This window comes from Mirounga leonina, unplaced genomic scaffold (assembly GCF_011800145.1).
Source record: "Mirounga leonina isolate KUSES-001 unplaced genomic scaffold, KU_Mleo_1.0 Mir_94, whole genome shotgun sequence".
In the NCBI taxonomy this organism is placed as follows: domain Eukaryota; kingdom Metazoa; phylum Chordata; class Mammalia; order Carnivora; family Phocidae; genus Mirounga; species Mirounga leonina.
In genome coordinates, this window is record NW_023270855.1 from 13,383,042 (window position 1) to 13,398,769 (window position 15,728).

The following is a 15,728-nucleotide window of genomic DNA, read 5'->3' on the forward strand; positions in this document are numbered from 1 at the left end:
AAAAAAAAAAAGAAAGATGCCATTTGGGTATCATCTGTTGGATCATTTAGTTTTTGAAAGCTACAGGGCTCAGACCTGGTATGAACTGTCTCATGTTGGAAAGTCGCTTTTCCTTGGCAAGAGAACACTGGTTTAGTCAATCAGGGTTGAGGTGGGTTCACCGTAACTGAGTTATTTGGGAAGGGCAGCCCAGGCCTGGCTGATTGGATAAGATAAGAAGAAAACATAGTCACACAACTGTATTTTGTGTCTGTTTTTGAAAAGAATAGTTGTCTGTCTGATTTAGGAGTCAGTGTGGTGTAGGCTCAGGAAGCAAAGCTTGATAATCCTGGAAGGTGAGAACCCAACATAATAGGATAACAGGGCCCAGTTTTTTCCCAACTTGTTCCAAAGTAAGGCACCTGATCAGAATGAGCATGAATTTGAGGCATGCTGGCGTTCCAGAGGCTCAGATTTGATATGTCTCTTTAAGGGGTCCTTAAGTTTCTTGTCAAGTCATAGGTCTTTTGAGATCTGACATGGATGAAGAAGTAATAATGATTTTGATGTCCCATACCTCCCAAATATTGGTGTTTGCATTGTAAACCTGTAAAGTGAGACAAAGATTGACTATTGAGTAGGGGAGTCATGCCCAGGAGATATCCAGCTTTAAGAAAAACTTATGCAAAAATGAGAATTTAGAATCAATGGAACTTTCAAAGACATCTGGCAAAAAAAAACCCTTCCTCTTATAGATGAGGCACATGGCCCAGGAGGAGAAATGGCTTGCCTCAGTTCTAGATAATGTTGAGGGTGGCACTGACCTTTTAGTACCTGAGGACCAGCCTAGGACCTTTCCCACTGTGTAAAACTCATAAGCCAGGAGCTGAGTCTCTCTCTCTTTACAGATAGATATCCCACTGAAAGACTGTATCTAAAATCAGTATTTATCCAGAAGATGGTCACCCAAAGTGGGGAGGGTTTGGAAGACATGGAAACCTCAGGAACAGGTGAATTTATTCATTAAACAAATACTTATCTTGCATGTGCTATGGGCCAGGCAGTGTTCTAAGTGCTATGGATACAACAGGGAACCAGGTATAAGTCCTCAGTCTCTTGGAGATTATAACTCTATAAGACTCTGAACAAGTGAACTTTCAACTGACTATGCTAATGGCTTGTGAATAAAATAAAGCAGAGTAACAGGATAGAAAATGACTGCAGTGTAGTGTGGTTGGGTTCTTTTGGCTCTTTTATGTGGGGTCTGGGTGGTTCCAATGACACTTGAGGTGAAACCTAGATGAGGAGTAGGACCAGTAATGAGGGAGTGATGAAAAGCGGGACTGTGGGGGCGCCTGGGGGGCTCAGTTATAAGCGTCTGCCTTCAGCTCGGGTCATGGTCCCAGGGTCCTGGGATCGAGCCCCGCATCGGGCTCCCTGCTCTGCAGGAAGCCTGCTTCTCCCTCTCCCACTCCCCCTGCTTGTGTTCCCTCTCTTGCTGTGTCTCTCTCTGTCAAATAAATTAAAAAAAAAAAAAAAGAAAGGAAAGCTGGATTGTAATGGGGGCAGGGCGGGGTGATGGTTAGGTCGGAAAAGTAGGCAGCAGTTGGATTATGTAGGGCTTTGTAGCTTCAGAGAACTTCTTAAGTTCAGTGAGAAGCTGTTGGACCTAGGGAACATTTTAAAGAGCTCGCTCTGGCTTCTGCATAGGTTTTGTCATAGTTGGTGAGACTTGTTTGGGCAATGGAGTAGGATGGTAGGAGTAGAGATGCTAAAAGTGGTTTGATATTTGGAAGTACATCTGATCCCATAAGGGGAAAAGGAGAGGAAGGACTCAAGTATGACTACTAGGTTTTGGCCTGAGCAGCTGGGGAGGTGGTGATTCCCTTTGAGATGGTACAGCCCAGAGAAGGTTGAATAAATGAACCTAGGGAAGACAGAGTTGAGTGAATTATAATTTTTCTACAAACGTCTGAAAGGTGATCTGAAAGGAATTTGATTTATTCCATGTGATCCTTGGGAGCCTAATGAGTGCCAGCAGTTAGAAGGTCTCTGGGAAACATTTCATTTTAGCCTTTGATTAGGAACCTTCTATTTATTAGAATGATCTGGACATGAGGGACTGCCTGCAAGGAAGTGATATGGGTCACCCAAATTGTTCAAGCTGAGACAGGGAGACCATCTATTGGTAGAGTGACCGTGTAATTTATTGTCCAAATCTTTTGAGAGTGAAATGGGATGCTGTTAATTATGCTAGATAACAGGTGTAAATCTGGACTGCCCTGGTCACGTGAGGGCAGTCCTGCCTTACCTGTTCATCCTAGGGATACTGTAGAAAAGATGCCTTTGGGTGTAAGTTGAAACCAAGGGACCTCTTGGCATCCCTTCAGAGCTAAGGTTTGGAAGATCTTTGGTGTGTTTCATTTAGCAAAAAGTATTGATGCCCAACTTTTCTGATTAAGTGGAGTGCACTTATAATATAGGCAGCCTCCTGTGTGGGATGTCCTCCCCATTCCTGCCCTGCTTCACTTGCTCTTCCTTCTCACCTCCTATGGGAAGCATTTGTAGAGTTAGCACCCCCTGACTGTCGTTGGGTGCCCCTCCTTGGGCTCCCATAGCTCACTGAGCTCCTTCTGGTCACGGTACTTAATGCGGTCTTAAAATCATCTACTCATTTGTTTGTCTTCATCCCCAGATTTTATGTTTTGCTCCTGCACCCCCAGGGCCTAGCACAGGGCTGGCATAGGGCAGATGTTCATGAAATGTTTGTTGAATGAATGAATGAATGAATGAATGGCATTGTGAATTGGTTTTTTTAGATTTCTAGTAATGTACTGACACCCACATATACATAAGAATATGTATCTCTTTACCGTTTATTACGCTTAATCCACACAGCAAGCCTATTTGATAAGTTTTCTTAGTGTGTTCATTTTACTGATTGAGGAAACCAAGGCTCAGAGAGGTTCAGTAACTTGCCCAATGTCACAGAGCTAGTAATTAGAGAGGCAGGACTGGAACCCACTAACCACTTGGCGAACTGCTTGGCTCAGTGCATACTGTATATCCTATTCAAAACTTAACCACATGTTATAGTTTAAAGATTTTGAAAAGTTCTGCGATTAAAAAAAAAGAAAAACTAGTTTAACTTGATTAACCCAGTGGCTTCCTGACCACTTAGACTGCTGTGACTGTGGAAACTCTCCACCAACGACTCCCCCTTTACCTACCAACATCTTGTCGTAAACTGTTAGGAAACAGCTGTTGGGAAATGCTTGGATAGTGGAAAAGAGTTTTGAATTGAAAATCTGCAGTTGTAGGTTCTTTTTCTGGCTCTGCCTGCCACTTTTCAGGGCTAATTTTTTCTTTTCTTTTTTTAAAGATTTTATTTTATTTATTAGAGAGAGAGAGAGAGAACATGAATGAGCAGGGGGAGGGGCAGAGGGGGAGGGAGAAGCGGACTCCCTGCCGAGCAGGGAGCCTGATGCGGGGCTTGATCCTGGGACCCTGGAATCATGACCTGACCTGAAGGCAGACACTTAACCAACTGAGCCATCCAGGTGCCCCAGGGGCTCATTTTTTCATCTGTAAAATGAGGAAGTTTAAATAGATAGCCTCCCAGATCCATCCCACCTTTAAAACTCTGCAACACTGTAAGCAGACCTGCGTTAAGCATGCAGCCATACTGGGGAAGCCTGGCATACTTGAGTGTTAGAGCCAGGTTTCCACTCCCTGCCAAGCCTGTGTTTGTTTTACCAGCTCCTGCAGAGCTTTGCAAGATACACAGTATTGTTAAAAAAAAAAAAAAATGCAAATGTTTCCTACTCTGTGTGCTGTCACCGCATGGAGAATCATCAGTCACCATCCTGCCACTGGCACAGTGTCCACCTGCCGGGTGAAATGCTCATGTCAGGCTGGTGACCTGAAGAAGTCAGCCCTGTGGAGTCTTCAGAATTTGTTCTGTCTCCTGCAGCCCTAGGCTGAGATGGGCCAGTTCAGTGTCAGCCTCTAGTTTCAAGGGGCCGCAGTTGAACCATCATGCTACGTGACCCTCTGCAGATGCCTGTTGCTGGACTAGTTGGGAAGTAGATCATCTCTGACTGTGCACCTGGGCTGCCTTTGTCATGCTGCTCTCTGGGGTGATGACTCTCCTCTTCTTCTCTTTTACCAAAAATAGGTGGGATTACTCGTATTCTGATTTCCCTCCGAAATAACCTGTGTGAGAGAATTTCCCATTCTTAGGATGCTTTTACTATATTCTGTCTTCTTTTTGCCCTTTATTCTCAGAAGCTTCACAGCTTGTAAGGCATGAAGGAAAAAGTACAAAATCAATCAAATGGCATTCAGACTTTGTGAAATTTCCCTGTTTTATACATTGAAAAAGATCTAAGTAAGCCACTAGCAATTTAAGGGGCCTAAATGGAGTCTCCTTGTAAAGAATTATAATAAATACCATGCTCTGGAGTGCCATGAGCTTTTACATATGCCTAGCCCTCTTTCCTGAGGGAAATTAGCCACAAAATCTATTAATGTTATAGATTTTTAAAAATATACTGTGGATTTTTGAAAATGAGTTTTAGCAAGAGCTTATAGAGACATACTCTTAGGTACCACTTCTGGAAATTTAGCAGAAGCAAAAAATAAAAAATGTAAGTGAAGATGTTTGAAGATGTTCACTGTATTTTTATCTATAATAGCCACACACACACAAAACAACAAAGTTTAGTATAACCTGAGTGGTTCAATGTTAGGAGATTATTTGGTAAATATGATATATCAACATGATGAAATATTGTGTGTAGCCACTAAAAATGTTTGTTCTGAAGTCAGATAAAACATAGGAAAGTCTTTAGTAAAATTAATGAAAATGATCAATATATATTTGGAAAAAAAATGTTTTGTTTTTTTTTTTTAAAGATTTTATTTATTTTTGTGAGAGAGAGAGAAAGCACAAGTGAGGGTAGGGGCAGAGGGAGAAGCAGGCTCCTCACTAAGCAGGGAGCCTGATGTGGGGCTCAGTCTCAGGACCCTGGGATCATGACCTGAGCTGAAGGCAGATGCTTAAACCTCTGAGCCACCCACACATCCCTGGAAAAAATATGTTAAAATGTGTATGCTTATTGATGAAACTAGAAGATGAATTTAAAAATAAAGTTTGCAGTAGGACAGTGAATATAAGTAATTTTTAATTAACAAATACTTTCAATATTGCTTATTTTTGTTTTTTCAATGTAAAATTAAGTCTCTTAGCTCTGCTAAAAGAAAAAACTTAGAAAATCTGAAAAAGTATGTTCAGTGTAGATAATTTAGATATTAAAAATGGTACCCACAGAAGAACATTAAATATCACCCATAATCTCACCGCCCAGAAATAACCATTGCAGACATTTCAGTGTGTGTACTAACTAATCTTTTCTTGGGGTGTGAGTGTTTGTGTGTCTACATGAAAACTTATTTTTAAGTAGACTTGTACACACATGCCTGTAAGTGGCTTTTCTCACTTTTTGTGAAGGGCAAACATTTATCCACGCAATTACATTTTTCCTGCATATAATTTTTTTTAAAGATTTTATTTATTTATTTATTTGACACAGAGAGAGAGAGCACAAGCAGGGGGAGCAGCAGACAGAGGGAGAGGGAGAAGTAGGCTCCCTGCTCAGCGGGGAGCCTGATGTGGGGCTGGGATCATGACCTAAGCCAAAGGCAGACACTTAACAACTGAGCCACCCAGGTGCCCACCCTCCCCCGCATATAATTTTTAATGACTGTTCTAGTCCTTCATATGGATGTACAAACAAGGGACTCAGTCAGTCTCCTCGCTATGTATGCATGTGATGTGGCCTCTTGATGAGTATTGTCAGATTGCTTTGAAGATAGGTTATATCGATTTACATGGTCACCTCTTTGCCTAAAGAAGTAAAAAAGTATTTTTACAAAAAGTCCTTTTCTATTCTTTATTTCACTGAAGAAACTCCCAAATCAACTTTCCGTATACAATTGACAACGAGTAAACTAGATCACTCTTAAGGGTTCTTTGAGCCCAAAGATTCCTTGGACCATTTTTTGCTCATTATGTATAATGAATGACTATGTGTAGAGTATCCACTCCTCTCTTAAGGACGTGTAATGAATGTTTGGAGTATACTGATTGATGTCATATGGGAATTCAGTGTATCCTAGCATGAGGAATTTCACTAAGAACTGAAGCAAAAAGTTACTGAAAATTTTCAGTTATGTTTTAAGTTTCATAAATATTTGTACTCTATTTGAAAAAGCATGCATTTTTCTCTCACACAAATTCTATTAAGTAGTGAAGGTACCTAATTTAGGATTTAATTTAAAATAAGCTGTCAGACTTGACTACCTATCTATTTTAATGATGAATTTCTTTGCACTCTTTATTCAAGCCTGGTTCTTTACTTTCCACATTTGTATTGGGTGCTGAAGGAAGAGAGTTTTTACTCACTTTGCGCTTTCTACTCCATTTGATCGGCTGCTGAATTCTCCTCTAGTTTTATTTACCCTTCATGAATTTGAACAGATCTGTACTTTCTCATTGTTCACCGGTGCCAATTGAAAATTCTCCCAGGCTGTTTTTATAGGGGTAACTGTCATGTTTATACTATGTTTCAAGAAACGTCCATCTTTTTCATTTGCTTATCTAAATGCGTTTAATTTTTAAGAGAACAGTTGTAAAGTTGCGAACTTGACATCTTTACGCTTGAATATGCATAATTACACAGTGCTCTATCTTTCTCCTGTGCCGACTTTATTCTAGGCTGCGTGTGTATAAGAAGCATAATTTACCACCTCTGGCAAGAATAAAGATACCTTTGATATATTCTCCATTTCTCTTCGTTAAACTGTTACTACAAGTCTGGTTATGTCCTCAAGGGAGAGGTGAGAAAAGACGTCTTTGCTCTGAGAAGTCCATTTCTCAGGGGGACATCAATACTCACATGGATCCTATTTACACTGTAATTGGCCACTGGCTGTCTGGTACAGCTGTTTCAGCTTAAAACCCAAGACAGTTGCTATGGAGATGGTTGACTAGAAATAGGTCAAGTTAAAGTCCTTTTCCCCCTGAATATAAGAGAGTGCTGTAACTCTGGAATTGTCTCAGTTGAATAGAAAATGTGTAGGTGGGCAGCCACATTAAAAAAAAAAATGTTCTCTTTGTAGGATGAGGCTTATCATAGACGCCAGTCCACTCTCAGGCAGGACACTGGAAGACTTGTCCTGTTAAAGCCAAGGAACTAGAGCTATCCTGATTTGCAGTATGACCCTGATTCGCTGGCTCATATGTGACTCTCAAAAGTTATTTTATTTCATAAGTTCCTAAACATAGTAGGATAGCATTTATTTTCAAGACACTAACCAGGAGTTTAAGAACAAGTTTTTAAAAACATAGAGTTAACAGTGACATTTGGAAAAGGAAGGCACCTGGTGACATTGGATGGGATGTGCCATAAATTGGGCTGGGAAACATCCTGGCTTTCCTAAGGGCTGATTCCCAGGATGAATGATGTCCTACCTCTGATCGCATCAGTCCTCTTGTGGGGTGACTTTGATTACCTATTTTTTTTTTTTTCATCATGTGTCAGATGGGGAAATAGTTCCTGACTGGTTGTCTGATCATTACAGTGGGGACTTATGGTCTTCTTCACAGACAGGCATGTGGTATACAGGTCCCAAAGCTTTGTCTGGTTTAGTGTTTGGTGAATGTGGATTCCTCTGGCATCTGCTACACCCCTCACACCCTTCCCCTGTCCCACTCTGTGGTGCTGCTTAGTTTATGTGTAGTTAGTTATGTGTAGTTATGTGGTGGGTTAGTTTATGTGTAGATGGTTCTCACGTCATGATTGTGATAGAAGATGACAACTATACACTCTTCTTGACAATTCTTTGGAAATGACAGATGTTCTAATACTTTTCTCAGCCTATCTTTCTTCCGAAAAGGGTGAGCCAAGGGTTGACTGGGGCCCATGCTGAAGAAGTATTAGGGGACAGATTTTCACTGATTAGAATGTATGTTCTTTGAAAGTTCTAAGAGAATATTGCAACATGCAATAACATAAATAAATAATAGTAATATTCTTATTTTGTGCCAGGTACTGTTCTAAGCTCTTTATGTGTATTTCCTTATTTAATCCTCACAACAACTCAGGGAGGTAGAGAGAAGTGTTAGTGTCCCATTTTTTACAGATGAGGAAACAGACCTAGAAAGGTTAACTAAGAAGCCCAAGATCATGCAGCTTGTAAAAGGTGGTACTGTTTTTCAGGCTCAGGTAGCCTGGTTCTAGGCTTGGATGTGCTTACCACTATGCCTCTATGAACTATATATTAACATTTAAGAAAGACGGTCTTTTTTTTTTCCTGATTATCATAGTGCAGTGGTTATTCTGCATTTGGCAATGTCTGGAGACACTTTTGGCTGCTGCAGTTAGGTGGGGGATGGTGCTACTGGCGTCTACTGGGAAGAGGTCAGGGATGCTACTAAACATTGTACAGTGCACAAGACAGCCCCTTGAGACAGGGAATTATTTGGCCTAATATGTCAGTAGTTATGAAGATGAGAACTCTTATTATACTAATATACGGTCAATCTTAAAAAGTATATTACTCCCCTAGTCTTGACTCCTGTAAGTGCAAGTATATTCTTCCAAGCTTTTTCCTTCTGAGTATACTACCATACATTCATGTGCATATATTTTACAGAACCAGAATCAAATACATATTCTATTCTATAGGTTATCTTCATTACATATTATATACATTATTTCCACTTTGGAGTGTCTTTTGATAACTGTATAGTATTCCTTTGGAAGGAGGGATGCCAAGGATGGGTTATTTTGTAATTTTTAATTAGAAATAATATTATAATACTGTAGATATATCTTTTGCATACTTACTTCAGGTCTTAATATCTTGGAGAGAAACTAGGTTGTGGCCTTTGGACAAGGACAGTGTTACTGCGGTGTGTCCCCCACCCCCACCCCCGATCTCGAGCCAGTCTGTTTGTCCTGTCTCACTACACACATCACTGAGATTGTTGATCATTGTGTAGCCCCATAACTTCAAGTCATGTAAGCTGGTGGTCTGTTTGGGATGGGTTGTTAAGATCATGTGAAAGATTTCAGAAAAGAGGAATCCTGGGAGAAATGAAAGCAGATATCTAAAATGAGAGAACGTGTGTATGTGTAGTGGGGAGGAAACTGAGCTAGAACTATAGCACTAGCATGTGTAAGGTGGTACCTACACCCACCACTTGGAGTTTTGTAGACATTTTTGAAGGAAGATGAAGTGACTAGCTCCGTATTTTGTTCCCAACTTTGTGCAATTAACCATGTAAGATAAATATGTAAAATAAATAATTTAAACACTATCAATATACTGTTTTAAATCATACTCTATGGATTCCCGGGAGTTGAAGATCTCTTTTAGGAATCAGACTCAGTGGCTGGCAGATAGTGAGTACTCAGCAAATATTTGTAACCAGAGTGAATTGAGGGGAAGAGGAGAGGAAAAGGGAGGCCGCTGGAGCAGCCCCACCGGGGTCTGCTTTACATCATCCAGCTCCATGTAAGGTCCCCCCTGAAGAAGGGGTAGGAAATCTTGGAACACATGGGCCATTAAAGCTCGTGTTTGGCCGTCTTCACTACAACTGTTCCTATGCAGACCCTGTGATTCAGCATTTCTACTCCATGGTGTACAGTCAACAGAAATGCATGTTTATACTTGCTAAAAGTCATGAGCTCCTAAGGATGTTCATGGAAGTAAGCACTATTTGTCATAGCCCCAAACTGGAACACACCCAAATGCCCATTAGTAGTAGAAGAGATTGATAAATCAGTTTTTTTTTTTTTTAAATTGCTACTGATGAAATGTTTCAAAACACAAAGTGTATAAGAAAAACAGGCATTCTACTTTCTACCACCCGGATTTAACAAAGGTTAACATTTTGCCATATTTGTCTTTAGTTCTTTTATTATTTTAAGACATAGAACCTTCTGGTGGCCCATCTGATAAATGTTGGGGTGGGTTGGGGTTGGGTGAGCGATCTGAAGATACTGAAACACAAGAGTGAGATAACCTGGGCTTTCTATGCACATTTTCCCTTGGCATGGAATGAATTACCTGTCACTGGGCCCTAAACATCCAGCAGTCTAGTCAGTGAGAAAATCCCCGGATGAAATAGAAATAAGCTGTGCCTTTTTCCTCTCTTGGACTCTGAAAAATAGAACACCTTGCAGTGGTGTCCTTAAGGACATTATGCCTCTTTTCGTTGAACTATAAGAGAATTTGTTTTTTTCCCATCAGATTGTGATTGGAATACCATGAATGTTTTGATTGTACTGATGTGAAGAAAAGAACAAGAATAGAGTTTGGTGTTTTCAGTGATTGCTGTAATTGTTAGCAGGAACACCATCCCCCTTTTCTTCCACTCAACCCAGCTCATCAGGATGCAAATGATTGACAGTAGCATTGTCATGGGGATAACCTTGAGTCTACTGTAGTAGATATTACAAGAGTCATTTGCAAATTTCTGTTCTTTAGTTAGTATCAGCTACAGCGATGATGAAGATTTTTTTATGGCTCTCCTGTCATGAAGCCATGGTTGAGAGTAGTTCTCTTTACTGTGTGCTTGCTAGTGCTAGGTATACTTGTCAGCCCTTCATGTGTATTTCTTCCTTATCATAACCCATGAGGTGGCTATTGTTACGATCTCCATCTAAACATGAGAAAACAGACCTGGGGAGGTTCAGTAGGTTGCCAAGGTTCACACCGTGAGTGATGTAAATCTTGTTTTGACTGGCTCCAAAGCCAAGTTCTTAACCAGTCACTAAATGAGGGCCACTTGCTCGTGTTATTTGGGTTACTAGAACTGTAAAGTAGGAGTTAAGGTCCTGGGAACATTTGGCTGAGCACTTCCCAGTCCTGTTGAATTCAACCTCTTCTGTAGTCTGAGGTAGGTGAGGCAGGAGTCCTGCTCCCATTTCACAGATGAGGACTCTCAGGAGCCAGACAAGCAGTGTACTTGCTCAGGGCTACACAGCTGATGTTGGGCTGGAAATTGAACGAGGGTCTTTTGAAAACACACTCCAGCTTTTTACCCTGTGCTTCAGCTTGATATCTGACCACCTTAGTTGATCTTTAGCCCAGCACCTAATTGTAAGGTTAACTCTGTTTCCCCATCTTTTAAATAGGAGCAGTACAGCCTGTCTCTCACTTCTTAGAGATTATAGTGGATTAGCTAGCACTGCGTGTTTTAAAAATTCTTGGAGGGGTGCCTGGGTGGCTCCGCTGGGGTTGATTGTCTCAGCTACTGATTTCGGCCCAGATCGTGATGTGAGGGTCACGAGATTGAGCCCCATGTAGGGCTCTGCACTCATGGGGGAGTCTGCTGGAGATCCTTTCTCTCCCTTTCCCTCTCCCCTCCTCTGCTCTAAGATAAATAAATAAATCCTTAAAAAATAAAACTTCTTGGAGATACCATTTAAACATATATCTAGTCATTGTGGTGCTTTATGAAATGAAAGAATACTCTTTCATTGAAGATTTACTTACATATAAATCTTTATTTTTGATATTCTGGTAAAAGTATTTGTTTGGTAACTGAAATGGACGTTGAAGATCATGAGATTTTTTTTTTTTTCCTGTACATACTGAGTCAGTGTTTTTCTAGGGTCATCATAGCTAACCTCAGCTTTTTTGGGTTGCTTTGAGGTTGCAGCTGCTCCCTGGTGGTTACCTGTTAAAGGCGCTAACTGGAGACACCCAGAAGGGCCTGACTCTACTGTTCTACGCAGGTGAGGCTGGTGGTTCTTTTCCCAGTGGACATGTTTAATTGCCAAATAGATTCCAAAGAGTGAGAATGACAAATTCTAATTGGTTGGTAGGAAAATAAAACAGCAGGAAATAACGTATGTGAAGACCCTAACTCACAGAAAGCTCTTACTAAGTGGCTTCTTCCTTCCTCATTTGGCCTGTCAAAGAGTTGCCGTTGCAGATTTTTTTCTCCCTTTGACAGGCCTATTACAAATCTCTTGACATATTTAATCTTTGCAACCTATTTGCTCTCTCTCATGAGCGGGTCACTATGAGGAAGAAGACGATCTGTCTTATGGATAAGTAGTTGTGTCTGGCCAGGTGGTCACTGTGGAAGCTCCAGCCTTGGGTATAGGATTCTTGTTATCTCCAGTCCTGGACTGACATAATTTGAAGTCACCATCTGACCAAAAAACCACAGAGCTGCAAGTCGGTCAGCAAGTCTCCAGGGTGGCAAGGAAATAATGATCTCAAACAAAAATAGAGTAGCAAGCACTTTAAGCCCCAGAGATGGAGAAAGGTTGGGTCAGGACTCAGCATCTCGACAGCCCAAGAAAACTGTTCTCCTAACCCACTTTTTCAGATGGGAGTTTTGAGCCTCTATTTTTGACAACATTGCTGGTTACTGCGCTCGCTGCCAGGGAGCCGAGTGAACGTGAGGTTCAGCTTTGGGGCTGTGGTCCCTTGACAAAGGACAGAAACCTTGCAAAGCCCAAGCTGGCAGCCTTTGTGGTGGCAACAGACTGTGAGACAGGCAGTCCTAGGATTCTTGGGTACCTCATGTCGACCAGGCCTCTTAGCTCCCAAGTGACATTTTCTTTCATGAATTTAATAGAAGAAAAAGCTGAGGCAGAAGGAAAACCCAGAGGGGAATGTATTTTATCCACTGACTGAGTCCATTTTCTTAGAAAAGTGCATCTCTGATCATTGCTGAAAACAGTTACTGACACATAACAGGTACTCAATAAACATTTGTTGAAAGAATAAATGAAAGTCATGGTGGAATTGCTCTAGGGAATTCGAAGATGTTTCAGGAATGGACTAGGAGCGTGTAGTCCGCTTGAAAAAGCATGAACAGCGAATTAAAGCTCTCTAGTGCTATGCGAATGTGTGTTTCCCCTTATTCTCAAACTTTTCCCCAACGCTCCTTGTCTTTCTATGCGCTTAGAGAAAATAGTAATTTGGAATCTGCTAGCATGAGGCAAATATAGCCGGCTTATCTGCAGTAGAAAGGCACGAAGTTTAAAGCCAAGCAACCTGTGCAGAGGAGGGGGAGGAAGCAGGACTGGCCAGAGGGAGAAGCCAAGACTATAGTGCAGGTCCAAGAAGTGCCCACTGATCCCTTAGGGGCTTTGGGGTAAATAGGCTGGAGCTGTGGTGGGCCGAAACGGCTGGGCCTTTGTGTGCCGGCTGTGGTGGTCATTGGTGGTTCTGAGGTGGCTCTCCACAGCTGTGGAAAACCCTGAGGGAGCACTCCCAGCAGCTGGAGCAGCACTCCTTCCTGAAAGGGCGATGTGCGTGGTGCATCTCCACATCCACCGGACCAAGTGAGATTCTGTGGGGGTCCGGGCCTGCCCGCAAGTGAAGAAATGTGTTGAGTCTAGTTCCAAGGCCCACTTGAGCCTGGGATGTCAGAAACCTGCGGTGGAAGGTGACAGATGTGGCACAGCTGGGGCTTGAGTTGGGGACCAGGACTACCTCAGCGTCCCAGACTGAACTGAGGGGGATTCTGGGTGCTTTGCTGGAGCCGGTTCCTGTTTTCCTGTTACAGTCCATGCCCCTCCTCACTCTGCCTTTGCTCTTTCCCAGGCCTGATCATCCGGTCCTCCACGTCTCCTGGAATGATGCCGTTGCCTACTGCACGTGGGCAGGAAAGCGTCTGCCCACAGAAGCTGAGTGGGAATACAGCTGTCGAGGAGGCCTGCAAAATAGGTACTCGGAAGGTCTTATCTTGCCTAACTGTGTGTGGACCTTTTTCTAAATCTGGGGAACTTATTTTGGCTAGAAAGTTGATTTTAAACAAAAATAACAGCTTTTTCTTCCTAGGCTTTCTTCATCTCCGTGGACTTACTTAGGAGACACTGATGCGTGGGTCACCCAGTGTCTGGTGAAGCGGGCTCCCTGCAGCCCCAAAGTGCTCCCCGCATTCAGCCCCTCTGTTCTTACATAGTCCTCCTCAGAGCCATTTGGCAGGCTGCCTTGCTTTTAGGATTTTCTTATTTTAGACATCTCCTGAAGCAGTGGTATTTCTCTGCTTCTAGAGCCATGAGACAGAAAATTCATGTTTGGGTCACATCTTCTAGGAAAGGCTCCTTAAAATAGCAGAGGCTTTATAAAAAAGTGTGGTGTGATGCTGGCTGATTGTGCTACCATATAAGTCCAGAATGATGCCTACTTTCCCAGCCTTCGATAAGTCCTTCTCTTAGTTACGTGATTTATTTCAGGCCTCTTGAGTACTCGGGAAACACGGAGCTTGTTGTGAATTTGATACGAGCTAGTTGTGCGGAAGTTAAAAAAAAAAAAAGTCCTGGTTAAAAGCTTTGTTTGTTTATATATTTGAAATGTGAACACAGCTCACTGAGAACAAGTGAGCAATGCTCTCTCTTTCTGTGCATTCCTTCTCTTGACTTTAATCCAGAGGCCTGTGCCTGTTTGACAGGTTGATGCCTGTGTCTCTTCTGACAGACTTTTCCCCTGGGGCAACAAACTGCAGCCGAAAGGCCAGCATTATGCCAACATTTGGCAGGGCGAGTTTCCTGTGACCAACACCGGGGAGGACGGCTTCCGAGGAACTGCCCCTGTGAGTAGCGAGACTTGGGAAGGGGGAAGGCATGGCTCCCGCCCTGACCAGTCTGCTGCCCTCTTCGTGCGTTCATCCCCTCGTGCACGTGGCAGCTCCTACTGATTAGTCACATGTTCTTTTTATAACCCAGTTTTCTTTCTGATTCCGTCATACTTATAGAAACTTTGGAAAACAGGAAGAGTACAAAAGGGAAAATTAAAAGGACCTGGAATTTTGCCACCCCCCCCCGCCCAAGAGATCACCCCTGTTAGCATTTTGGTACCTTTCCTCCCACTCTTTTCTGTGTTCACAATGCTAATAACAGTCGTTAGTGGGTGCTTGCGTGTGCCAGGCCTGGTGGTAAGCCGCTTGTGTGACTCATCTCACTTAATGTGAATTTAGCTCTGTAAGGTAGGTGCCATTTACTTTACCCTCATTTTCCAGGTGAGCACTAACCTGCCCAAGGTTACACGGCTGAAAAGCAGCACAACTGGGATTTGAACTGGGTCAGTTTGTTTCCAGGGCGCATGCTCTTAACTCCCATACGTGAAATGTATAAATACATATACATGTATATGCATATACACACACACATATATATGGAATGTATAAATATATATGTATATATACACACATATACATGTATATACGTACATTTTTTTTGCAGCTACATATTTTTTACATGTTGCTTCAGGGTCACGCTGAATGCAATACTTAAAATCCTGTTTTTCCCTGCTTAATATCAGGAATATTATATCTGTCATTAACAGTTTTTCACAAATATATTGTCTTTTAATAGATGGATAACCTGTCATTTGAATGAGTCCTAATTTATTTGCCTCTTATTAAAAAGTCACGCATTTAGGTTTTATCTGTTGGGGTGTTTTTACAGGTTTTTTTTGTTTGTTTTATTTTTTTGTTTTTTTGCTAAACAATATTGCATCTTGTACATTAATATTAAATTGTATCTCTGATGATTTGCTTAAGATGGATTCCCAGCAATGAAATTAATGAGTCAAAAACTAGAAAACTTTCTTGGTAAAGGTTTTAGAGATATACTGTTTTCCAGAGTGCATATGTGGCTTGTTTCCTTCCACAAGTGTATGAGAGTTCCTTTCATTGCTCTTCTGCTGGCAAA

The 15,728-nt window shown here is 41.9% G+C and overlaps 1 protein-coding gene across 2 annotated transcripts in view; it reads left to right on the plus strand.

Annotated features, from left to right (window-relative positions):
• The window catches only part of SUMF1 (sulfatase modifying factor 1), a 94,035-nt gene that overhangs the window by 33,280 nt on the left and 45,027 nt on the right, over nt 1-15,728 (plus strand). For both annotated transcript variants that reach the window (XM_034998338.1, XM_034998339.1), the window contains exons 4-6: nt 11,707-11,789; nt 13,618-13,740; nt 14,494-14,608. In XM_034998338.1, coding sequence (XP_034854229.1) covers nt 11,707-11,789; nt 13,618-13,740; nt 14,494-14,608 — 321 coding nt within the window. The remainder of the gene's footprint in view (nt 1-11,706; nt 11,790-13,617; nt 13,741-14,493; nt 14,609-15,728) is intronic.